Source organism: Macaca thibetana, chromosome 1 (genome assembly GCF_024542745.1).
Source record: "Macaca thibetana thibetana isolate TM-01 chromosome 1, ASM2454274v1, whole genome shotgun sequence".
Lineage (NCBI taxonomy): Eukaryota > Metazoa > Chordata > Mammalia > Primates > Cercopithecidae > Macaca > Macaca thibetana.
In genome coordinates, this window is record NC_065578.1 from 30,501,460 (window position 1) to 30,524,875 (window position 23,416).

Below are 23,416 nucleotides of genomic sequence, written 5' to 3' on the forward strand. Positions count from 1 at the left end.
TATAGGCGTGAGCCACCGTGCTGGGCCCCAAAAAAAGCTTTTAAAAAGAGAAACACTCAGCTGATGAAAGAAACCACCGCTCTAACCATGGCAATGCTTGGTTGACCTTTTCCTTCCTTTCTAGCAGTTGAGAACAACAGGCAAGAACAACCATAGGAAGAATCTAGCAAACTCAGACTTTATTTCTCCCTTTTGTGGTCCTAGAAACAGCTCAGAATACAGTGGATCTGGACCTCTACAGAAGAGAGGGAGCTTTGGACTCCAGGTAACTCACGCCGTGCACTCAGTGGCTCCTCCGGAGTCCATTTGAACACAGTCAGTTTGTGCTGATATCAAGCACCAAGTGCCAAGAATGAGTTCTAGTTGTCTGCAGATCCTGCTGGAATTCTGCCAAGTATGTTATCTGTTGAACAGTGCTTGTTCTGGTGGTGAGAGCTCTGGCTTTTGGTAGTCAGACAGACCTGGAATAAATCCAGGCTCTGCCACAAACTAGCAGTGCAGTCAGAGCCTCACTTTTCCCCCCCCATGAAGTGAGGATGATGTGAGTATCCCCCTCCCAGGTTGTTGAGAGGGTAATGCAGATAATGCAAATCCTTGCTGAACGTCAGTCCGTGTCCAGGGCCCTGCCTCTGGCTGGTCCTGATCCTGGCCTGACCTGGCCGCCACTGCCCCATGGTCTGGCTGTCCTCAGAGAGCACACACAGGATCTGGCCATAGCCAATGGGCCAGGTGCAGAGTGTGCCTCAGAACTCACCTTGGCCTTGAGAAGTCCCCAGGTTGGAAGGTGGCATGAATGAGGTGTGGATCCGGCCAACTCTAAAATAGAGCAGATGCTACTGTATGTCTCCCAGGTGCTTTTAAAACTTCAAAACCACTATGTTGGTGAGTTCTGAGCTCAGAAAGAGAACGTCCTACAAGGATGGACATTGACAGAGATGGGGGTAGGTGCACATTAGGATGACCAGCCACATCCCTGCAGTGCGGGGAGGGCAGTAGGCCCTGGAGGCCAAGACCACCTCCAACCTGTCCCCTTTATAAACTTCACCTGCTGAAGGAGTTATCTGAATGACAGCCTCTGCAAGCAGTCCTCCCCATCTGCCAGAGTCAGCCCCACCAATCTTGCCGCTACCTCCTTAGCTGAGTCAAGGCCAGAAGGAATCATCCAGCACCCTTGGGATGAAGAGAATTCTCCCTCAGACATCTTAGGAGCAGGGGTGAACTGCAGATACCACCCATAGAAGCCAGAGGGGCCTTTAGGTCAATTACTCATCTGTATCCTCCCAGAGCCTGCAAATTACAGGTAGAAACATCCACCCTTACCCCCTCAGAAGTGTTTGGAAGTACAGATATGAGTGGACTCAAGGGAAAACATAATGTTTTATTCAGATGCAAGAGATTCTGGTGTGTTTTGTTTGCCCTATGGGTACTGTCTTATGAGACTGTGGATATCCATTCATTCATCCATCCATCCATCCATCCACCCATCCATCCATGCATCCATTTATCCATCCATCCATTCATCTATGCATGCATGCATTCATCCATCCAGCCAGCCAGCCAGCCAGCCATGCATCCATTTATCCATCCACACATACATCCATGCATCCATCTGTGGATCCATGCATTATCCATTCATCTTTGCATGCATGCATGCATCCATCCATCCATCCATCCATCCATTCATTTATCCATCCATGCATCCATTTATCCATCCATGCATCCATCCATCCATCCATCCATTCATACATATATCCATGCATCCATCAATCCATCCATACATGCATCCATCCATCCATCTGTCCATCCATGCATCCATTCATCCATCCATGTATCCATGCATCCATCCATCTATCCATTCATCTATGCATGCATGCATTCATCTATCCATCCATCCATCCATCCATCCATCCATCCATCCATCCATGTCTGCATGCATCCACCCATCCATCCATCCATCCATTTATCCATCCATCCATTCATCTATGCATGCATGCATTCATCCATCCATCCATACACACATACATACATACCTCCATGCATCCATTTATCCATCCATGCATCCATCCATCCACCCATGCATCCATCCACCCATTCATCCATCCACACATGCATCCATCCATCCCTCCATCCATCCAGCCAGCCAGCCAGCCAGCCATGCATCCATTTATCCATCCACACATACATCCATGCATCCATCCATGGATCCATGCATCATCCATTCATCTTTGCATGCATCCATCCATCCATTCATCCATCCATCCATCCATCCATCCATACATACATACATACATATATCCATGTATCCATCAATCCATCCATACATGCATCCATCCATCTATCTGTCCATCCATACATCCATTCATTCATCCACGTATCCATGCATCCATCTATCTATCCATTCATCTATGCATGCATGCATTCATCTATCCATCCATCCATCCATCCATCCATCCATGTATCCATTTATCCATCCATGCATCTATCCATCCATGCATGCATTCATCCATCCATCCATGCATCCACCCATCCATCCGTGAATCCATCCATCATCCATCCATCCATTCATGCATACATCTATTCATCCATCCATCCATCTACTTGATAAAAGTGTGAGGTCCTAGTCTTCCTGGCACTGTTCCAGACACAGGTGACACATGGTGAACAAGATGGGTGAGAACTCACACGTGTGCAACTTGCCTTCCAGTTGGGAGAAGATGGCATAAAAAACATGTAAGAAAATGATGAAATGAAGTGGAAGCATTGGTGCTGTGAAAAGAAATGAAACAGGATGAGGGGATAGTGAATGGTAGAGGGCAGGGCTACTTTAGGTGGAGGGGTCCGGGAGGCTTCTCTGAGGAGCAGAGACTTGAAGGGAAGAGGGAGGGGCTGTGCGGTTGGCTGGGTCGCAGTTACAGACATTGAAACAGCAAGTTCCAAGGCTGGAATGGAGACTGTACCCAAAAAAGGGGGGGTGCGAGTCCAAGAGTCCTGAGTGGGTGAGCAGAGTGAGTCAGAGGGAGGTGTAAGGAGATGAGGCAGGAGAAGGGTCCCCGCTGCTCCTGTCAAGCCTTGTGGTGTCAGGACTTGAACTTTATTCTAAGCAGGTGAATGCGGTGCATGCAAGAGAGAGAGAGAGAGAATGTGGCCGGACCAAGGAGGAGGCTGTGCCACTTATGTCACTCCTGGCAAAAATAAGGGGGCAAGGAGTAGGCTGGTTGTGGTGGAGATGGTGAAAGCAGTCAGGTTCAGCACAGATTTTAAAGGTTGGACCCAGAGAATTTGCTGCAGAATCAGATGTGGGGTGTAAGGCAGAGAGGAGTCAAGGGCAACTTCAGGATTTGGGGCCAGAACAGACAGGGACACTGGGCGAGAAGCAGGTTAGGTGGGATTAAAATCAAGAGTTCAAGTTAAGTTTGAGCAGCCTATTAGACCTCCAACTGGGGCCAGATAGAAGAATCTGGTTTCCAGAGAGAGGTCAGGATGAGAGAGACACACGTGGGAGTGATTGGCATTGGGTGGACTTTATATTCCCTAGGCCGATGAGACAGCTAGGAAGTGACCAGGGATAGAGAAGAGACAAAGTCACAGAAACTAAGAGAAGAAATGTTGCAAGAAGGAGGGAACACTCAACTCTCAAATGTTACTGAGAAGTGAGCTGAGGGCTGAGAATAGAATTGGGAAGAACCGACGTCACTGGTGATCTTAACCTGAGGGTTTCAGTGGCAAGGGCAGGTGGACTGCAGTGGGGCCCATTGGGGATCGGGGGAGCATGGGCCCCTCTCCCAGAGAGTTGTGCTGTAAAAGAGGGCAGACACACAGGAGTGCAGCTAAAGGGAGGGAACGTAGGGCCAAGGGAGAGTTTATTCTGAATGAGAGAGATCACAGTTTGTTTTTAGGCTGATGGGAATGATCCATAGAAGGGAAAGTAATTAAGATGCAGAAGAGAGGCTGGGTGTGGTGGCTCATGCCTGTAATCCCAGCACTTTGGGAGGCCGAGGTGGGTGGATTATTTGAGGACAGGAGTTCGAGACCAGCCTGGCCAACATGGTGAAACCACGCCTCTACTAAAAATAAAAATTAAAAAATTAGCCGGGTGTGGTGGCGGGCACCTGTAGCCCCAGCTCCTCAGGAGGCTGAGGTAACAGAATCGCTTGAATCCTGGAGGCGGAGGCTTCAGTAAGCTGAGATTGTGCCACTGCACTCCAGCCTGGACAACAAATTGAGACTCCATCTAAAAAAAAAAAAAAAAAAGGTGCAGAACAGAGAGGTGAGAATTGCCAGGGCAAAACCCAGAGTGGTGAGAGGGCTTGGCACCCTCTGCATGAGGGAGGGCATGCTCTCAGTGGGTGCCTCTATGGTACCTGAGTGATGCTGGCTGGTGGAAGATTTGGCATGGTCAGAATGCGGCATTTTCGTCTGATTCTCTTTTCTCAGTGAGATAAGAACCAATCACAGCCAATAGCCACGGGGCAGGAGGGGGTCTTGGTGATGACTGGAGAAGAAGAGGCATGGGCGTGGGAGAGTTAACGGGCCGGTGAAGCCTGGTTGGGTTGCCGGAAGCACAGGGGCCCATTCCAGGTTTGCGGGGTCACCTTGGAGTGAGGCCAGTCATCTGATGTACCTTGTCCTCAGCCACATGCAGCTGCGTGGGTGCAGGAGCAGAGTGGGTGGAGGGCTTTGGGGAAGAGCCAACGGGGGCGCGGGGCGTGGCTTGGAGTATAAGGTGGCCGTGGGCTCCCTGCGGGCCCAGGCTCTACCTATGGCCAGCTGCCTGCTGTCCTCGGAGCCTCGCCTGCCCCGGCATGCTGTCCTTCCATATCCGTTACCCACTGCGTGCTCATAATGATCCCACTTTATAGAGGCCATGTACCCTGGCCACCTAGCAGTCGGTGGCAGAGCTGGGATTTGAATCCAAATGGAGGTTCATTGTTCTCCATTCAGGGCAGCAGGGGCACGCGTGCTGTGTTTAAGAAAAAAGACTTGCATCCCTAGTGGTGGAAATAAACTTTGGTGGATTAAACTTTAGGTATTTTGCGTCCTGGTTGGGCCAGGCTTTGTCCCGGTTCGACCACAGTGTCTTACTGCCACCTACTGGCCATTCTCAGTGTTGCACCCACGTAGTATTTGCTCACGGTCTGTGTCTAACCATGGTTCAAAGGGGAGGACGGGAGCTCTTAGCTCTTTGACAAATCAGACAAACCAGGAAATAGAGGTCCACAGAGGCGAGTTTAAGCTTTTTTTTTTTTTTTTTTGCTTTTTTTTTTTAAGCTTTTTTTTTTAAGCTTTTTTTTTTTTTTAAGCTTTTTTTTTTTTAAGCTTTTTTTGCACTTGCTTACGCCATCTCTTCAGTTGTTCATTCATTCAATAAATATTTCTTGGAAACCTACTATGTGCTAGGCGCTGGGGCTCTGCAGGGAATGAGACAGCAGAGAGCACAGCTCTGTATAGCTGACATGCCCTGTGGGGGAGCGGGAGGGAGGGACACACCATTAACAAGTAAATCTGTGAGAGGATGAACGATGGCGATGGGTGCCAGAAAGGAACAAGGAGAGAGCGACTGGAGAGGGTGGTCAGGAGTTGCCAGTGGAGAGGAGACCTGAAGGGTGAGAGCGACGGGGAAAGACGCCCTGGGAAGAGGGAGCAGCGTCACAAAGGCCTTGAGAGGCTGAAAGGTTTGGGCGGGTTCCAGGAACACAGGCGGCCAGGGAGGTGGAGCCCACACCTCAACACACAGCTACCCGTGAAGAACGTGGAGCGATCCGTGTAGATCCGTGTAGAACGTTCTCTCAGAGGGCCATGCCACTGACCTGTCAGTCAGCCCACAGCCTCCTGCCAGTCCCCAGACAGCTGACCACTCCCTCCTTGAAATTCTCTCCTCTCTCAGCTTGTGCAACACCAACCTCCGGTGGCAGGAAAAACTATTATTATTCTCTTGTGAAAATTCAAACTTAACCATCAACATAGAGCTGTTACTGATTTGACGGAAGCCATTGACACTGTGTCAAAGGCTAGAGCAGAAAACAGTGGCATGCAGTGTCAAAGGTCAAAGTCAACATTTCTCAGACTGGGGCAGGGAAGGTAGGTCAGGACAGAGTCAGTCTTGCTTGCAGCTGTCGCCATGTTATAAACGTGATGATGGCCCTGTCTGCTGCTAGTGGTGAGTCATTCTTGCAAATAAAGTGACTATTTTTTAGTTTATAGATACGGTGTATAGATATATAGATATATAGATATGGTAGGAGTATGCTTTGTTCAAATCCTATGAGTAGTGTTCAAGAAATAAGTTGTGAAAGTAAAATAAGTCTATGATTCAGTAAGTCAATTGGCAATTCCCACATGTTACTCAAATGCTATGCAATTAGCTGGTATTTTCCAGTGTGTAAATATTTGCTATAGGCTATGGTTCTTTGTAATGCAAAATATTTTTATCTTTAAAAAGGAGAAAGTTAAGCCTGGACAACATAGTGAGACCCCATTTGTACAAAAAATAAGAAAAAATTAGCCTGGCATAGTCACGCATGCCTGTAACCCCAACTACTCAGGAGGCTGAGGCAGCAACATCGTGATCCTGAAAGTTCAGAGGTTGGGGGGAGCCATGATTGCTCCACTGCACTCCAGCCTGGGTAACAGAGCATGACCGTGTCTCCAAAAAAAAATAAAAGGAGAGAGAGAGAGAGAAAGTTATATGAAGCAACATGTACCCTGAAGTTGTGATTAGACACAGTCTTACGAATTCAACTAACATCAATGCAAAATGAAATAAAATTTCCTATGTTTGAATTATTTGTCATAAAAACAAAGATCAAGACTATTGGATGGGGCAGTTAATACTTTGAGTGTTTTAAATTTTCATTGCAAGAATAATACTTTTTTCTGATAGGTGTTCAAAAAAGAGTAACTTTAAAAAAAAAAAAAAGTGCCAGGTGCGGTGGCTCACGCCTGTAATCCCAGCACTTTGGGAGGCCAGGGCGGGTGGATCACCTGAGGTCAGGAGTTTGAGACCAGCCTGGATAACATGGTGAAACCCTGTCCCTACTAAAAATAGAAATATTAGCCGGACGTGGTGGCAGGTGCCTGTAATCCCAGCTACACGGGAGGCTGAGGCAGGAGAATCGCTTGAACCCAGGAGGCGGATGTTGCAGTGAGCCAAGATCGCGCCATTGCACTCCAGCCTGGGTGACAACAGCGAGACTCCGTCTCAAAAACAACAACAACAACAAAAGTAAACATTTGTGATACTATTGTTCCATTTTTAAAAATAACTTTTATTTGGCATTTACTTTGAGTTAGTGTCGCCTTCTTTTAATGTTTTCTATTATTAAATGCATAAGGTAGAGGTCATTTCTGTATGTCCTTGAAATACATCATTGAGTCATAGTATATTAAAACAAAATAATAAAACAAATAAAAACCATGCACTAAACAGAAAACCTCTGACAGTTTTAGTGTATCCCTGTCACAGAAAAATGTTCACTATTTGTTTTTATGGTCAGTCATTATCTTTTCAAAACACATAAGCTGCTGGGAAAAATACAGAATAGTGTGTAATTTTTAGGAATTCTTGGAATTTCCTGGGATTCTGATTTCTTGTACTCAAATCCCAAAGATTGGTGTCTTTTAGGCTTTTTTTTTTTTTTTTCTTTCTGTTCAGGAAGGATTTCACTCTGTTGTCCAGGCTGGAGTGCAGTGGCTCAATCACAGGTCATGGCAGCCTCAATCTCCTGGGGTTCAGGTGATCCTCCCATCTCAGCCTCCCAAGTAGCTGGGACTACAGGTGCATGCCACCCCGCCTGGCTAATTTTTGTGGGTTTTGTAGAGACGGGATTTCATCAGGCTGGTCTGAAACTCCTGGGCTCAAGCAATCCTCCTGCCTCAGCCTCCCAAAGTGCTGGGATTACAGGCATGAGCCGCCGGGCTTGGCTGTATTATTATTATTGTTATTTTTTGTATGGTTTTTTTACATATGGCTTTGTTTTGCCTGTTTTTTGTTTGTCTTGATGTGTCTTTAAATATTGTTTTATCTTTGGTTCCCTTTCCATCTTTTTCACTCTTATAATTCATTCGTTAGTGAAACCAGATCAAAAATCAGCTCAGATTTCTTGGGGAAATACCTAGGAGTAGAATTGCTAGTTCCTAAGGCAGATAAATGTTTAACTTACTAAGAATCTGTTAAACAGTTTTCTGAGTGGTGTACTTACTTACACTCCCACCAGCAATGCAGAAAAGTTCCAATTGCTCCAAGTCTTCACCAACATTTAGTATTGTTAATCTTTTTTTTAGAAAAATTTTAGCCATTCTAGTGGCATGAAATGCTATTTCATTGTGCTTTTAATTTGAATTTAATTTGAAATTTCCTAATAACTAATGATGTCGAACACCTTTTCATGTGCTTATTGGCCGTTTGCATATCTTCTTTTGTGAAATGTTTTCCATATCTTATTTAAATTCTCCATTACTATGTAACACACCACCACAAAAATTAGTGACTTAAGACAAAACCATTTATTTGCTCATTCTTCTACGATCTGGCTGGGCCATATCTGGGCAGGTCTTTTGCTCCACGTGATATTGCCTGTGATCATCTGGAAGGTCCGTGGCTCCAGTGACTTAGCATCCAGATGGCCTAACACACACATCTGGTGCCTCTGCTGGGATGGCTGAAGCAGCTGGAGGCTGGCCAGGCATCTCTCTCCTCATGGTCCCCCATCAAGGTAGCCAGGTCACTTTACACGGTGGTGCAGGGTTCCAAAATAGAGCCTTCAAAGAGGATGATACCCAATGGCAACGCTTTCTCTTCTTGCATCATGCAAGCTAATGCTCCACAGGCCGAGATAAATCACATGTCTGAGCCCAAAGGCAAGGTGGGAAGGGACCATACAGAAGCATGAATACTAGGAGGCATAGCTCATTGCGGACCACCCACATAAGCTTACCACAATCTTTTGTCCATTTCCAATTGCACTGTCTTTTCCAAATTGCTTTAGCTCTTCCTGTTTGGTTTTTTTTTTTTTTTTTTTTTTTGAGACAAAAAGCCCAGGCTAGAGTGTAATGGCACGATCTCGACTCACGGCAACCTCCGCCTCTCAGGTTCAAGCCGTTCTCTTGGCTTGGCCTCCTGAGTAACTGGGATTACAGAAGCCTGCCTCCATGCCTGGCTAATTTTTGTATTTTTTAGTAGAGACAGTGTTTCACCACATTGGCCAGGATGGTCTTGAACTCCTGACCTCAGGTGATCCGCCCACCTCAGTCTCCCAAAATGTTGGGATTCCAGGCGTGAGCTACTGCACCCGGCCTTCCTTAGCTCTTTATGGTCTGAATACAAGTCTTTTGTTAGACACAAGTGTTGTGGAAATTTTTTTTCCAAATCCATGTCTTGCCTATTTGTTTTCTTAAATGTGTCTCTTGGGAGAAGAAATGTTTAATTTTGATGAAGTCCAGTATGTGTATTTTTCTCTTCTGTGGGTAGTGCTTTTTGTGTTCTAATGAACTTTTGCTAACCCCAAGGTTATAAAGATATTCTGTCATAAAAATATTCTATCTGTTTTCTCCTAGACTTCATGGTTCTAGTTTTCTTCATTTGGGTTTATCATCCATGACAAATTAATTTCTATTTATGGAAAAGGACAGGGATTGAGGTTCATTGTTTTCCATATGGATAGCCAGTGGTTTCAGCACCATATATTAAAAGTCTTTTCTTCCTCCATTGAATTAACTTCGCATCTTAGAAAAAAAAAATCGACTCTATATTTACTGTTGTAAATAGTATTTTTATTTCATTTTCCAATTGATTGTGACTAATGTATCAAAAATGAACTTTCACCTATTAATTTTATAGCCTGCAACCTTGATAACTTCACTTTTAATTTTAGTAGGATTTTGGAGGGGGTGGTGAGGTGGAGAGGGTAGATCCCATAGGGTTCACCATGTACACAATCATGTGGTATGGAACAATGACAATTTTACTCCCTCCACCCCCGCCCCCAACTCTTTATGCCCTTTCTTGCTTTATGGAACTGGCTGGAACTTTCTAGTACAATGTTGAATAGAAGTGGTAAGAGCAAAATATTTGCTGTAGAGAATCTTAACAAAAACCTATTAAATGTTTCTCCATTAAGTATGATGTGAGCTGTAGATTTTTTTATAAATGCCTTTAATGAATAAGTTATCTTCTATTCTTAGATGACTAAGGTTGTGTGTGTGTGTGTGTGTGTGTGTGTGTGTGTGTGTTGTTTGGTTTTCGTTTTGAAATAAAGAATGGGTGTTAATTTTTGTAAAAATTTTTTTCTGGATTTGCTTGAGGTTATTTTGTGATTTTTGTAGTTCTCTTTGTTAACATAGTGAATCATAATTTATTTTTGAATGTTAAATCAGTCTTATATTTCTGGGATAAACCTCATTTTGTCATTAGGTTTTATCTTTTTTATATGTTGCTACATCCATTTGCTAATATTTTGTTAAGAATTTCTGTGACTATGTTAATTGGTCTGTGGTTTTTTGGTAATGTCTTTATCTGATTTCGGTATTAAGTTTATGCTCGCCTTACAAAATATGTTGGGAAGTCTTTCTTCTTTCATTTCCTGAAACAGTTTGTGTAAGACTGTTGTTATTTTTTTCCTTAAATGTTAGCTAGTATTTACCAGTAAAGCCATTTGAGTTGAACTGGAATAATCTTTGTTAGAACTTTTTTTTTTTTTTTTACTTCATATTCTGGATTTTTTGTTGTTGTTGATACAGGGCTATTTAGATTTCCTATTTCTTTCTGCATTAGTTTTGCTAAATTGTTTATTTCAAGGAATTTGGTCATTTTATCTAGGTTGTTGAAACTGTTAACATAAAGTAGTTCATAATATTTCTTCTGTTTTATCTTTTTTTTTTTTTTTTTTTAGACAGAGTCTGGCTTTGTTGCCCAAGCTGGAGTGCAGTAGCACGATCTCAGCTCACTGCAACCTCTACCTCCTGGGTTCAAGCGAGTCTCCTGCCTCAGTTTCCCAAGTAGCTGGGATTACAGGCATGCGCTACCACACCCGGCTAATTGTTGTGTTTTTAATAGCAACAGGGTTTCACCATGTTGGCCAGACTGGTCTCAAACTCCTGGCCTCAAGTGATCCACCCACCTCAGCCTCCCAAAGTGATGGGATTAGAGGCATGAGCCACCATGCCCAGCCCATAATATTTATTATCCTTTTTATGTGCAGAATCTGAAGTGATGTTCTCTTGTACATCCAGATATTGGTGATAGTTTTCTCTCTCTTCATTCTTGTTAGAGGTGTATTTATTTTCTTAATCTTTTTAAAGAACCACCTTTAGACTTTTTATTATTCTCTACTGTTTGTTTTCTATTTTTATTACTTCCTTTTTACTACCTACGCTGGGTTTAATTTGTTCTTTAATTTGTTCTTTGCTTTAGCCTTTTCGTTAATTTTTAAAATATTTATTGTTTCCTAATATAATGTAAACCTAAACAATTCTCTACAAGTTCTGTTTTAGCTGTATTCATACATTTTAATACATTTCCTCTTATTCAATTCAATACATTTTCCAATTTCTCTTCTGACTTCATTGACTTGTGGATTATTTAGCAGCATGTTCCTTAATTTCCAAGCATTTAGTGATTTTTTAGTATCTCTCTTTTATTGTTTTTTGGTTTAATTGTGATCAGTAACATAGTCTGTATGATTTCAATCCTTTGGAATTTGTTGAAACTTGCTTTATGGCCCAGCATAGGGTCAATTTTTGTAAATCATCCATATGAACTTAAAAATTATGTGTATTCTCCATATATATTCTATATGTGTCAATTGAGTTAAGTTGGCTAACCACTTTATTCAAATAATACATTTCCTCACTGATTTTTTGTTTGAGTTTCTTTAAAAAAGTGTGTTAAACCAGCCCGGCCAACATGATGAAACCCTGTCTCTACTAAAAACACAACAATTAGCTGGGCGTGGTGGCGGGCACCTGTAATCCCAGCTACTCAGGAGGCTGAGGCAGGAGAATCATTTGAACCCAGGAAACGGAGGTTGCAGTGAGCCAAGATCACACCACTGCCGCTGCACTCCAGCCTGGACGACAGGGCAAGACTCCGTCTCAAAAAAAAAAAAAAAGTGTGTTAAAATCTCCAGCGGTGGCTGCACATTTGTCTATTTTTTCCTTTCAGTCTCAATAATTCTTACTTTGGATGTTTTTAAGCTGTGTTATTTGGTGCACACAAGTTTAGAATTGTTATATTTTCCTGTTGGAAGGATCTGTTACCATTATTTAATGTCCATCTTACCTCTAGTAATACCGTTTGTCTTAAGCCTGTTTTATTTGATATTAATGTAGTAATACCAACTTACTAAAAATTAGTATTTGAATGGCATATACTTTTTCATCTTTTTGTTTCACCTGTCTGTGTTTTTACATTAAAATTGTGTTGCTTAAAAATAAAATGTAATTGGGGTTTTAAAAAATCCATTCTAACAATATGTGTCGTTCAGTTTGTTTACATCATGTACATTTAATGTAATTACTGATATAGATGGATTTAGAGCTACCATCTTGCTATTTGTTTTTCTGTCTCATTTGTTCTTTGCTCATTTATTCCTTCCTTATTTTCTTCTTTTGGATAATCAAATTGCTTTCACTATTTCTATTCATACATTTTTACAAAAAGTTTTAACTCTAGATATTTAAATATGCATCTTTGACCTATTACAGATATATTGTCATATTAAATTAATGTTTCCCATGGTTTTAACAATGCAAGAACTGGCTGGGTGTGGTGCCTCACACCTGTAATCCCAGCACTTTGGACTTTGGGAGGCTAAGGCGGGCATATCACTTGAGGTCAGAAGTTTGAGACCAGTCTGGCTGACAGTGAGACTTTGTCTAGGAAAGGAAGAAGAGGAAAAGAAAGAAAGAAAGAAAGAAAGAAAGAAAGAAAGAAAGAAAGAAAGAAAGAAAGAAAGAAAGAAAGAAAGAAAGAAAGAAAGGAAGGAAGGAAGGAAGGAAGGAAGGAAGGAAGGAAGGAAGGAAGGAAGGAAGGAAGGAAGGAAGGAAGGAAGGCAGGCAGGGAGGGAACAATGCAAGAACTTTACAGCTGTTCAACTCCATTTACCTGCCTTCCACCCTATGTGCTATTATTGTGTATTTTACTTCTATACCTGTTGTAAGCTCTACAAGGCATTCCTATTATTGTTTTATTAGTTAATTATCTCCTTTTTGTCCATATATTTGTCTTTTTTGGTGTCCTGTATTACTTCCAGAAGATTTGTGCTTTTAAAAAAGTAATTATTCCCCTCTTTTTTGACAATTTTTTTTTTTTAAGCGACCGGGCTCTTGCTGTGTTGCTTAGACTGGTCTTGAGTTCCTGGCCTCAAGCGATCCTCCGGCCTGAGCCCTACAAGTAGCTGGGATCACAGGCGTGTGCCACCACGCTGGCCAGGCTTTGTAAAGTTTGTGCTTTCATCTGAGATCATTTTACTTCAGCATGAAGAATTTCCTTTAATATTTCTGGTAACAATATTAAGGTTTGTTAGCAATGCACTTTCTCAGCCTTTTCTTTGTATAAAAATATTAAAATGTCTTTGTTTTACCTTTATTCTTTTTTTTTGAGACGGAGTCTAGCTCTGTTGCCCAAGCTGGAGTGCAGTGGCGCAATCTCGGCTCACTGCAACCTCTATCTCCCAGGTTCAAGCGATTCTCCTGCCTCAGTCTCCCGAGTAGCTGGGACTACATGCCCGGCTAATTTTTTTGTTTGTTTGTTTGTATTTTTAGTAAAGACGGGGTTTTACCATGTTAGCTGGGGTGGTCTCTGTCTCCTGATCTCGTGATCCACCCGCCTCCGCCTCCCAAAGTTCTGGGATTACAGGTGTGAGCCACCGCGCCTGGCCTGTTTTACCTTAATTCTTACGCTTTTCTTTCTTTTTTTTTTTTTTTCAGTATAGAATTCTAGGTTAGCAGAATTTTTGGTTTTTTTCTTCTTTCTGAACTTAAAAAATTACCTTTTGGATTCTATAGTGTCCGTTGAAATGTAGGCATCACGTAGCTTATCTAACTGCTTTTAAGGTTTTCTCTTTGTCTTAGTTTTCAGCTGTTAACAATGATATGTTTGTGTGCTTTTCTTTGTTTTTATTCTGCCTGGATTTACTAAACTTCTTAAATTTAAGGGTTGATATATTTCAACAGTTTTGGGAAATTATCAGCCACATTACTTCAAATATTGCTTCTTCCCCAGTTTTTTCTTGCCTTCTGGAATTACAGTTACACAAATGTTAGATCTTCTGTGTCCCACATATCGTATGCTCTGTTCCTTCTTCTATTTTTTTTTTTCTGTGTTTCTGGCTTGAATATTTTTTGTTGACCTGTCTTCATTTGCTAACCCTGTCCTTTGTCCTTCTGCTAAACACATTCAATAAATTCTTAATTTCAGATGTTGTATTTCTCAGTTCTAGAACATTTTATTTTTGAAATATATCCCACTTCCTCTGCTGACAATTTTTATCTACTTTGCCAATATTTTCATCTATTTTATTTAACATATTAATTGGTTATCTTAAATTTTTTGTCTGCTAACAAAAAATTTATGTGGGTCACTGTGGTTCTGATACTACTACCTATTTTTTCTCTTAACAGTCACATTTTTCTATAGGTCTAGAAATTTCCAATGATATGGTTAAAACTGTAAATTATCCCAATATGGTAAGTGTGTAGTGATATCTTATTGTGGTCTTAATTTGTACTCTGATTACTAGTGAGGTTGAGCGTCTTTTCATATGTTTATTCATAATTTGGTTTTCCTTTTTGTTAAATGCCTGTTCAAGTATTTGTCCACCATTTGATTTGGTTATCTTTTTTCTCATTGATTTTCAGGTATATGTAAATTGATATATCTTCCTGATGACTTGATCCATTTATTATTATTACTATTTTTTGGAAACAGGGTCTCACTCTGTTGTCTTGGCTGCAGTGTAGTAATGCGATCCATGGTTCACTGCAGCCTCCACCTCCAGGGCTCCAGTGATCCTCCCACTTCAGCCTCCCGAGTAGCTGGGGCTACAGGCATGCACCACCACACCCAGCTAATTTTTGTATTTTTTGTAGAGATGAGATTTAGCCATGTTGCCCAGGCTGGTCTCAAACTCTTGGGCTCAAGAGATCTGCTCGCCTGTGCCTCCCAAAGTGCTAGGATTCCAGGCATGAGCCACTGTGCTTAGCCCCATTTATATTATACAGTCATCTTCTCTATTCCTAACAGTACTTCTTGCCTTAAAGTCCATTTTGTCTGATATTAATTTTTGTTGTTGTTGTTGTTTTTAGTAGATCTCATCCAAAAAAGACTTCTTTCTTCAACTAATTTGGAAATTACACTGTCCTATTCATTATCCAGTAACCTAGAAGTTATAATCTGAACATTTAACTTGTTCAAGTCTAGAGTTAATTAATACATTTACTCCAAGACAATGTAAGGAACTTACAACAGTTTAATTTCATTTTAATGACTATTATTAACATTTTATATGGTTGAAGTTCGTTTAGATTTGCCATGTATTTGCCATTTGAATTTTCTTCATTCTTTCTAGCATTTTTGACCTTCCATTTGAGCTTTTTTTTCTTTCTACTTGAAGTCCATTGGTGATATACACTTACAGCTTTTGTTTGTCTGAAAATGTCTTTATTTCATATTAATTCTTAAAGGATGTTTTCACTGGGTATAGAATTCTTAGCCTGCAATTATTTTCTTTTAGCACATTGAAGATGATCCTTCTGCTATCCTCTGTCTTTTAATGTTGCTTTTGAGAAGTTAGCTCTCAGCTTACCTTACTCCGTTGAAGATAATCTGACATTTTTTCCTGGCAGTTTTTAAGATTTTCTCTTTGTCTTTGGTATTCTGCTATTTCACCACATAGGTCTAGGTGCAAATCCTTTTTGAATTAATAGACTTCATTTTTTTATAGCAGTTTTAGGTTCACAGCAAAATCAAGTAGAAAGTAGAGTTGGCCAGATGCAGTGGTCCATGCCTGTAATTCCAGCCAAGGCAGGAGGATCACTTGATCCCAGAATTTGAGATCAGCCTGGGTAACATGGCAAACCCCATCTCTACAAAAAAATACAAAAATGAATAGCCAGGCGTGGTGGTGCATGTATATAGTCCTAGCTACTAGGAAAGCTATTAGAAGGATAGTTTGAGCTTAGGAGGTCGAGGCTGCAGTGAGCTGTGATTGCACCATTACACTCCATCCTGGGCGACAGAGTGAGACCCTGTCTCAAAATTAAAAAAAAGAAAAAAGAAAAATTTAAAAAATCAAAGTACAGAGAGTTTCCACATGCACCTCCCTCCATTTCCACACACAGCACCCCTCAACATCAACATCCTCCATGGGTGTTGTACATTTGTTACAATCAATAAACCAACATTGTCATTATCAATCGAAGTCCATAGTTTACATTAGGGTTCACTCTTAGTATCGTAAATTCTATGGGTTTTGACAAACTTATAATGAAATGTATATATTATTACAGCATCATACAAAATAGTTTCACTGTTCTAAAAATTTTCTGTTCTCACCTATTCATCCTCTCTCACCCCAAACCCCTGGCAGCCACTGATCTTTTTACTGTCTCCATGGCCTTGTCTTTTCCAGAATGTTACATAGTTGGAATCCTACACTATGTAAGCTTTTCTAGGTGTAAATTAAAATTTTTTCGTTTCTTTTTTTTTCTTTTTTCTTTCTTTCTTTTTTTTTTTTTTTTTTTGACAGTCTTGCCCTGTCGCCAGGCTGGAGTGCAATGGCACGATCTCAGCTCACTGCAACCTCCACCTTCTGGGTTCAAGTGATTCTTCTGCCTTAGCCTCCCAAGTAGCTGGGGCTACAGGCATGCACCACCATGCTTGGCTACTTAGTAGAGACAGGGTTTTGCATGTTGGTCAGGCTGGTCTCGATCTCCTGACCTCGTGATCTGTCGACCTTGGCCTCCCAAAGTGCTGGGATTACAGGCGTGAGCCACCGCGCCCGGCAAATTAAAAAAATTTTTATCTGGCCAGGCACAGTGGCTCATGCCTGTAATCCCAGCACTTTGGGAGGCCAAGGCGGGCTGATTACCTGAGGTCAGGAGTTCAAGACCAGCCTGGCCAACATGGTGAAACCCCTTCTCTACAAAAATAAAAAAATTAGCCAGGCATGATGGCGGGTGCCTATAATCCCAGCTACTTGGGAGGCTGAGGCGAGGGAATTGCTTGAACCCAGGAGGCGGAGGTTGTAGTGATTTGAGATCATGCCACTGCACTCCAGCCTGGGCAACCGAGCGAGACTCTGTCTCAAAAAAAAAAATTTATCTCACCTGGGATTTGTTGGGCTTTTTGTATCTGTAGATTAATGGCTTTGATCAGTTCTGGGAAATTTTCAGCCACTGACTTTTCAAATATCACATCTTCATTACTCTCTCTCTTCTCTCCTGAAGTTCCAATTACATGAGTATTAGATCCATTTCTCGTTTATTCTTCGTGTCTTTTACTATTTCTTGCTATTATTTTTAATCTTTATGTCTCCCCATGCTCATTTTGGATGATTTCTTCTGACCTTTCTTCCAATTCACCAATTGTCTTTTTTGCTATGTCCAAAATGCTTTAAATTTGCTATTGATTTTTAAATTTTAGTTAATCATATTATTCATTTCTAGAAGTTCAGTTTGTCTCTTTTCAAACCTACTGTCCCTTTCCATCCTGTTCCAGGCAAATATTTTCAAGCTACTCTATTGTTTACTTAAGTGTGGTTGTTTTATATTCTATGTAAAATAATTCCAGTGCTTAAATTATTTATGGATATGTTTCTATTGTTTCTTGTTTCTTCTGGTTCTTGCAGTGTAGTCTCATTTCCTTATGTGCCTGATTATCTTTTTATTTTTATTTTTTTGAGATGGAGTCTCACTCTGTCACCCAAGCTGTAGTTCAGTGGCGCGATCTCGGTTCACTGCAACCTCCACCTCCTGGGTCCAAGCAATTCTTCTGCCTCAGCCTCCCGAGTAGCTAGAACTACAGGTGCCTGCCACCACGCCCAGCTAATTTTTTTTGGTATTTTTAGTAGAGACAGGGTTTCACCATGTTGGCCAGGCTGATCTCGAACTCCTGACCTCAAGTGATCCATCCACCTCGGCCTCCCAAAGTGCTGGGATTACAGGTGTGAGCCACCACACCCAGACCTGATTATCTCTTACTATGTGCTGGCCGTCATACTTAAACATTTCTTTGTGTGACTAATTTGGAGCCTTGACTGAAGGATCTCCCTCCACAGAAGATTTTCATTTGCTTCTTCCTGAAGCCTTTGGCACAAATAGTGTGGGGTCACCTCAATCTAAGTTCAAGGCTTGAGGTTACCGATTACCCAGGAGATACAAATGAGAGCTGCAAGTCTGAAAGGAGTCCCAATCCAGACCCCAAGAGAGGGTTTTTAGAGGTCACGCAAGAAAAAATTCGGGGCGAGTCCAGAGAGTAAAGCGAAAGCAAGTTTATAAGGAAAGTAAAGGAATGAAAGAATGGCTGCTCCACAGGTAGAGCAGTAGCATGGCCCCTGGTTGTCCGGTTTTATGGTTATTTCTTGATTATACACTAAACAAGGGGTAGATTACTTATGAATTTCCAGGGAAAGGTATGGACAATCCCAGGAGCTGAGGGTTCCTCCCCTTTTCAGACCATATAGGGTAACTTCCAGATGTTGCCATGGCATTTGTAAGCTGTCATGGTGCTGATGGGGGTGTCTTTTAGTCTCCTCCTCACCTTACAACCAGTAAGAAATAGAACCAGGCTAATGTATTATAATTATCATATAGTGAGTAGTGAGGATGACCAGAGGTCACTCTTATTGCCATGTTGGTTTTGGTGGGTTTTGGCCGGCTTTTTTACTGCAACCTGTTTTACCAGCAAGGGCTTTATGACCCATGTGTTGTGCTGACCTCCTATCTCATACTGTGACCAAGAATGCCTAACTTCCCAGGAATGCAGCCCGGTAGGTCTCAGCCTTATCTTACCCAGCCCCTATTCAAGATGCAGTTGCTCTTCCTCTGATTCAAACTCCTCTGACAAGTCCATACTGGGGCTGGTTTACTTCTGAGAGTATGGCTCTTTGGGATCCCAACTAATTTGAGGGAGGATTTTCTATTTGATCTTCCACCATGTGCTCTGGACTTTTATTTGTGTTCCTTGCCTAGAGGAGTTATCCAAACAGCAGTTCAAACTGGCCCAAATCAGGAAGTGCCCCCAGAGTAAATGTGAGTTTCCTGCATGGTTTACCTAAGTTTCTGTTTTCCCTTTAGCTTTGTTCTGGTAATGCCTTACCCTGTGGTTGTACCAATATGTTAGTGTTTTTAGTTGTTTTCTCTTTCTTTCTTTCTTTTTTTTTTTTTTTTAGACAAGTCTTGCTCTGGCACCCAGGCTGGAGTGCAGTGACCTGATCTCTACTCACTGCAACCTCTGCCTCCCAGGTTCAAGCGATTCTTGTGCCTTGGCCTCCTGAGTAGCCGGGATTACAGGCACTCGCCACCATGCCCAGATAATTTTTGTATTTCTAGTAGAGACTGGCTTTCCCCATGTTGGACAGGCTGATCTTGAACTCCTGACCTCAAGTCACCTGCCCACCTTGGTCTCACAAAGTGCTGGGATTACTGGCCTGAGTCACCGCGCCTGGCCTTTAGTTGTTTTCAATAGGAGAATTGATCTGAGGAACTTGGCATGGCATTCCCGGAAAACGGAAGCCGGCCAGATGGCAGACTCCATTTGAAAGAGATGGAAACTATGGCTTAGAGAGGTGAGGCCACTGGCCTGGGGCCTTGCAGCCAGTAAGAAACAGAGCCAGGCTGCAAGCCGAGGGCCGTTTGACACTAAATTCAGTGTTCTCTTCCCCACTCTCTGGCAGCACCCTCTTGATTTCTTCATATGTAATGAAGACGTCAGATGGTCTCTGAGGGCCCTTTGGACTCAGATGTTCTCCGATCAGGATTTCATGGCTTTTCAAATCTGTAAGACTCACTCAGCCTCCTCCTCACCTTCAGTCTGGGATTTAGAGAGAATTCCTAGATCACCCATAAGGGGGCAGTGGTGTGCAGAAAGTGCCCAGATTCTAAAATTATGGAACAGCCAAGGGCTTATTTCTTCATGGAGGTCTTTGCTTCTCACTGTCAGAGTAAAACGAAAATGATGCAGCCTAGTATTCTAAGTCCCCTGTCCCTTCTGCTTCATTTGTGCAACTCTGGTTGATGCCGCCTCTGGCACAGAGGATGGGGCACAGAGATAAGTCATGTCGTGTCTCTACCATCGAGGACCCATGGTCCACTAAACCCTCTCCAGGCCAGGTTTCTGGCCTCCTCCCTGGAGCCTCCCATCCACCCCCATCAGCACCCCCCTCCCTCCCCTGCACTCCCAGCCCAGGCTCTGAATCTCTCTCATGGCTTGAATTCATATCTGGCCACATGCTTGTATCACCCTCTAGACTGGAAGCTCCTCAGGCAGCTAGGATCCCCATCAATCCTGGACCCCTGTGCCAGCCCAGAAGATCAAGAGTGCTGGAGAAAGGGAAGCTGGAAGAAGATCTGCTAGCTGGGATTCCTGGCAGGGCTGAAGGAGGTCAGAGCCGGCACTGAACAGACTCCATTGTGACAGCTCCTTTCTCTACTCTGGACTACAGTCCTTTTGGGATCCTGCTTTGCACTCGCTGATGAGAAAATGACAAGGGAAGCCTCCAGCTCCAAGAAACTATGGATTTTTAAAAATGAAAGTATAAAAGCCCCAGAAGAAAACATAGGAGAATGGCCAGGCTTGGTGGCTCACGCCTATAATCCCAGCACTTTGGGAGGCTGAGGTGGATGGATCACTTGAGATCAGGAGTTTGAGACCAGCCTGGTCAACATGGTAAAACCCTGTTTCTGCTAGAAATACAAAAACTAGCTGGGCTTGGTGGCGTGCACCTGTAATCCCAACTACTCTGGAGGCTGAGGCAGGAGAACCGCGTGAACCCGGGAGGCAGAGGTTGCAGCGAGCTGAGAAATGCAAATCAAAACCACAATGAGATACCATCTCACACCAGTTAGAATGGCAATCATTAAAAAGTCTGAAAATAACAGGTGCTGAAGAGGATGTGGAGAAATAGGAACAATTTTATACTGTTGGTGGGAGTGTAAATTAGTTCAACCATTGTGGAAGACAGTGTGACAACTCCTCAAAGATCTAGAACTAGAAATACCATTTGACCCAGCAATCCCATTACTGGGTATATACCCAAAGGATTACCAATCATTCTACTATAAAGACACATGCATACACATGTTTATTGCAGCACTATTTACAATAGCAAAGACTTGGAACCAACCCAAATGCCCATCAATGATAGACTGGATAAAGAAAATGTGGCACATATACACCATGGAATACTATGCAGCCATAAAAAAGAATGAGTTCATGTCCTTTGCAGGGACCCAGATGAAGCTGAAAACCATCATCCTCAGCAAACTAACACAGGAGCAGAAAACCAAACACTGCATATTCTCACTCATAAGTGGGAGCTAAACAATGAGAACACATGGACACAGGGAGGGGAACATCACACACCGGGGCCTGTTGGGGGTGTGGGGAAAGAGGAGGGAGAGCATTAGAACAAATATCTAATGCATGCGAAGCTTAAAACCTAGATGACAGGCTGATAGGTGCAGCAAACCACCATGGCACATGTATACCTATGTAACAAACCTGCACGTTCAGCACATGTATCCCAGGACTTAAAGTAAAATTTTAAAAAAAAGAAAAGAGGCCGGGCGTGGTGGCTCATGCCTGTAATCCCAGCACATTGGGAGGCCAAGGCAGGCGGATCACGAGGTCAGGAGATGGAGACCATCCAGGCTAACATGGTGAAACCCCGTCTCTACTAAAAATACAAAAAATTAGCCGGGCATGGTGGCGGGCGCCTGTAGTCCCAGCTTCTAGGCAGGCTGAGGCAGGAGAATGGCGTGAACCTGGGAGGCGGCGGAGCTTGCAGTGAGCAGAGATCGCGCCACTGCACTCCAGCCTGGGCGACAGAGCGAGACTCTGTCTCAAAAAAAAAAAAAAAAAAAAAAAAAGAAAACATAGAGTTTCTGATTAACTTTAGAGCTAGAAAGACCTTTCTATGCCTCAAAACCAGAAGAAAGAAAAAAATAAAGAAAAAAATATATAAATGACTTGTATGCTTTTGAGGAAATGCTCAGCCTTATTCATAAGACAATAATTACAACTTTAAAATACAATTGAGATTCCATTTTTCACCTATCAGACTGGCAGAAATCCAAAGGTTTGATAACGTTCTCCAGGTAGCACCATGGAAAAGCAGGCACGTGTACTGTTGCTGGAGGAGGAGAGTTCCCTCCACGCAGTCCCTACCGGGGACACCATGGCAACATCTACCCAAATTACAAAACACCTGTATTAGGCAGAATTCTGAGGTGACCCTCACTGGCCTTCACTCTTCTGTGGTCCCCTGCCTTTGTATGAGTGTGAGGCCTGTGAATAAGATGAGCATGTGAATGAAATGATTGTATTCCATTATATAGCGAAAGGGATTTTGCAGATTAACTCAGGTTCCAAGTCAGTTAACCTAATGATAGGCAGATCACCCTTGTTGGACGATCTGATTGGGTGAGCCCTTGGAAAGCAGCAAGCTTTCTCTGGCAAGAGAAATTCATCAGAGATTTGAAGCATGAGAAAGATCCATTGGGCTATTCCTGGCTTGATGTCAGAGGGAGTCGCATGGTGAGGACTGTGGGTGTCCTCCCGGAGCCCAAGGAGGCCCCTCCTGGAAGCCTGCAAGAAACCAGAGACTCAGTTCTACAACCACAAGGAACCAAATTCTGCCAACAACAAGAATGGCCTTGGAAGTAGATTTTCCCCCCAGAGCTTCCAAAAAAGAACCAAGTCTGGCCGCCACCTTGGTTTCATCCTGAACTGAGCACCCAGTTCAGGTAAGACTGTGAGCTAATCAATGGCTGTTGTTTTAAACTGCTGAGTTTATGATAATCTGGCATGCAGCAGTAGATAACTCATACAGTACTTTCAACCTGCAAGGCACGGTGGCGCAAGCCTGTGATCCCAGCACTTATGGGATACTGAGGTGGCAGGATTGCTTGAGCCTAGGAGTTCAAGACCAGCTTGGGCAACATGATGAAACTCTGTTATGTTGAAATGTTAACCAGCCGTGGTGGCACATGCCTGTAGTCCCAGCTACTTGGGAGGCTGAGGTGGGAAGATCGCTTGAGCCCAGGAGGCTGAGAGTGCAGTGCATCATGATCGTGCCACTGCACTCTAGCCTGGGCAACACAGCAAGACCCTGTCTCAGGAAAAAAAAAAAAAAAGATACTCTTAAATCAGCAATTCATTTTTGGGAATTTATCCTGCAGGTATACCTACACGCATATGAAA

At 42.8% G+C, this 23,416-nt stretch overlaps 2 protein-coding genes and 1 long non-coding RNA gene across 4 annotated transcripts in view; 2 read left to right on the forward strand and 1 right to left on the reverse strand.

Moving 5' to 3' along the window:
* Positions 1 to 23,416, reverse strand: part of FABP3 (fatty acid binding protein 3) — a 263,378-nt gene that overhangs the window by 148,101 nt on the left and 91,861 nt on the right. Inside the window, exon 1 of one of the 2 annotated variants that reach the window (XM_050796682.1) lies at positions 518 to 528. The exons of the other annotated variant lie outside the window; for it this stretch is intronic. The gene's annotated coding sequence lies outside the window, so the exon portion shown is untranslated. Of the gene's footprint in view, positions 1 to 517; positions 529 to 23,416 lie in introns of those variants that run through there. 2 annotated transcript variants of the gene reach the window in all.
* LOC126941741 (guanine nucleotide exchange factor subunit RIC1-like) lies at positions 1,665 to 2,602 on the forward strand (the record flags this gene model as incomplete). The annotated part of the gene is made up of 2 exons (XM_050768821.1): positions 1,665 to 2,337; positions 2,415 to 2,602. Coding segments are annotated over 2 exons (861 nt in total), but the record flags the coding sequence as incomplete, so codon positions are not given.
* LOC126958555 (uncharacterized) lies at positions 6,129 to 8,692 on the forward strand. Its single transcript, XR_007727225.1, has 3 exons — positions 6,129 to 6,157; positions 7,652 to 7,774; positions 8,549 to 8,692. It is a non-coding gene; the product is annotated as an uncharacterized LOC126958555 (long non-coding RNA).